Source organism: Gekko japonicus, unplaced genomic scaffold (assembly GCF_001447785.1).
Source record: "Gekko japonicus isolate JY-2015 unplaced genomic scaffold, Gekko_japonicus_V1.1 scaffold507, whole genome shotgun sequence".
NCBI classification, from domain to species: domain Eukaryota; kingdom Metazoa; phylum Chordata; class Lepidosauria; order Squamata; family Gekkonidae; genus Gekko; species Gekko japonicus.
The window spans coordinates 984,567-986,226 of NW_015172020.1; the positions used below are offsets into that span (position 1 = coordinate 984,567).

Genomic DNA, 1,660 nt, shown 5'->3' on the forward strand with positions numbered 1-1,660 from the left:
GGACCTAGTTCGCCTGTATAGCCCCTTCCAACTCTGTGATTCTGATTCTATGAATAGGGAGAGCACTGCATGCTTATTATGAAAACTTTGCAATGCTGCAGAATACTCCCTAAAGTAAAAGAATGGAACACACTCAGACCCCTTTCACATTACAGTTCTTAAACTAGACTTATCCATTGTTGGCCCAGTTCCAAGTAAGGCAATACAAGGATGGTGGTTTCATACAGTGAATTTCATTCCATTAATGAGCATTCTCTGAAGCAATCTGGCCACTTCAAACAGTGCTGCACTCCACCCCCCCTTTTTTGCCATGCAATCATCCTCAAACTTTTAAAAAATGTTCTAAGTTGAGTGCTATAGCGCTAGACCAATATAGCACTTCAGAGCTACAGCGGCTGTTGAGATGCCTTGACACCACTGAGATACACTTAGATCGTGGCTGCTGTTAGCAACTTCTGTAACACCAGTCACCGATTCCCAGAGCACCTGTTGTCCAGTGAGCTACTTCTGCAATCTCAGTGTATCTCAAGGAAGATTACATGGTGGAAAAGGGCACTGGGGAAAGCACAGTACTCTTAGAAGCAATGCAGACATTTTAAGCAGCACACTACAGTTATTCAGAAGCGCAAAGAGGTGTTTAAGCTTTTCCTCATCTTGCCAAATATCTTGTCTGCTTGGAAATCTCCCCCCATTTCTTGTACTTTCTCCTCTCTTGGGTCCCTCTTTGCCCCTTCAGCATTATTTCTCTAATGGACACCAATGAATTTCTTCTCTTGCTTTCTCTCTCCCGGACAGCCCATGCCTTTCCCTTCACTTGTTCTGTCTTCTGTCATGTTGAGGAGTACTATAATTGTCTGAGATCTGGTTTCCACATGTAAATAAATCAGGAGTGGCAGTAAAGTGGCAAAAATGTGAAGTGGTGGAATGAATTGCCCCATACCCTGCAGGCAAAGAACTGCAGAAGACCAAGTTTTGGAATAGTTCCCTATCAAGCTAAACAAAACAAAAAACCACAAAAGCATACCTATAAATATTAAATCAGCGCAACAAGCAAAAAAAGAGAGAACCGCTATGCTAGCTATTTATTTATAATTTGCATGGGATTTTTAAAGCAAAGGAATAATGTTGGTGTGAGCACGTGAGGTTTGTGTTAACAATATCCATTTTTGGAGGTGACGAATTCATACGGTCGCCATAAGTCGGAAGCGACTTAAGGGCAGTTAGCACACACAATATAATGTTTGGTATGAAATTTGTGTTCTGATCGTTTGGATTTTACTTTGGATTGTTCACAAGAAATCTGACAACTTCTGCTCCTCTATGGTTACGGGCCGCCTAGACAAGATCCACCCTCACGTTTCCCGCTCCGTTCTGGGCCGCTGCCAGGCAACAAGCTCCGTCACTTCCGGCGGGGCCTAGCAGCAGCTCCGCTCTGTGGAGGTCGGGGAGGAGGCGCTCAAGATGTTGTCGGTCCCGGGCTCTGGAGGCGCCCCTTCGCCGGGCTTCGGCGCCGGCGAGGCCGGGTCGGGCTCCGGGGGCGACTTCCTCACCCGCTACCGGCTGGTGTCGGCCAAGCTGCGGCGGCGCTTCCTGCGGAAGCCCAACGTATCGGAGGCGGGCGAGCAGTTCGCGGCGCTGGCGCGGGAGCTGCGGGCCCAGG

The 1,660-nt window shown here is 47.8% G+C and overlaps 1 protein-coding gene across 1 annotated transcript in view; it reads left to right on the forward strand.

The window, feature by feature from the left end:
• Positions 1 to 1,421: 1,421 nt before the first annotated feature.
• LOC107118202 (factor VIII intron 22 protein-like) overlaps positions 1,422 to 1,660 on the forward strand; it is a 1,723-nt gene continuing 1,484 nt past the window's right edge. Inside the window, exon 1 of the mRNA XM_015420493.1 lies at positions 1,422 to 1,653. Coding sequence (XP_015275979.1) covers positions 1,462 to 1,653 — 192 coding nt within the window. The 5' untranslated portion in view covers positions 1,422 to 1,461. The remainder of the gene's footprint in view (positions 1,654 to 1,660) is intronic.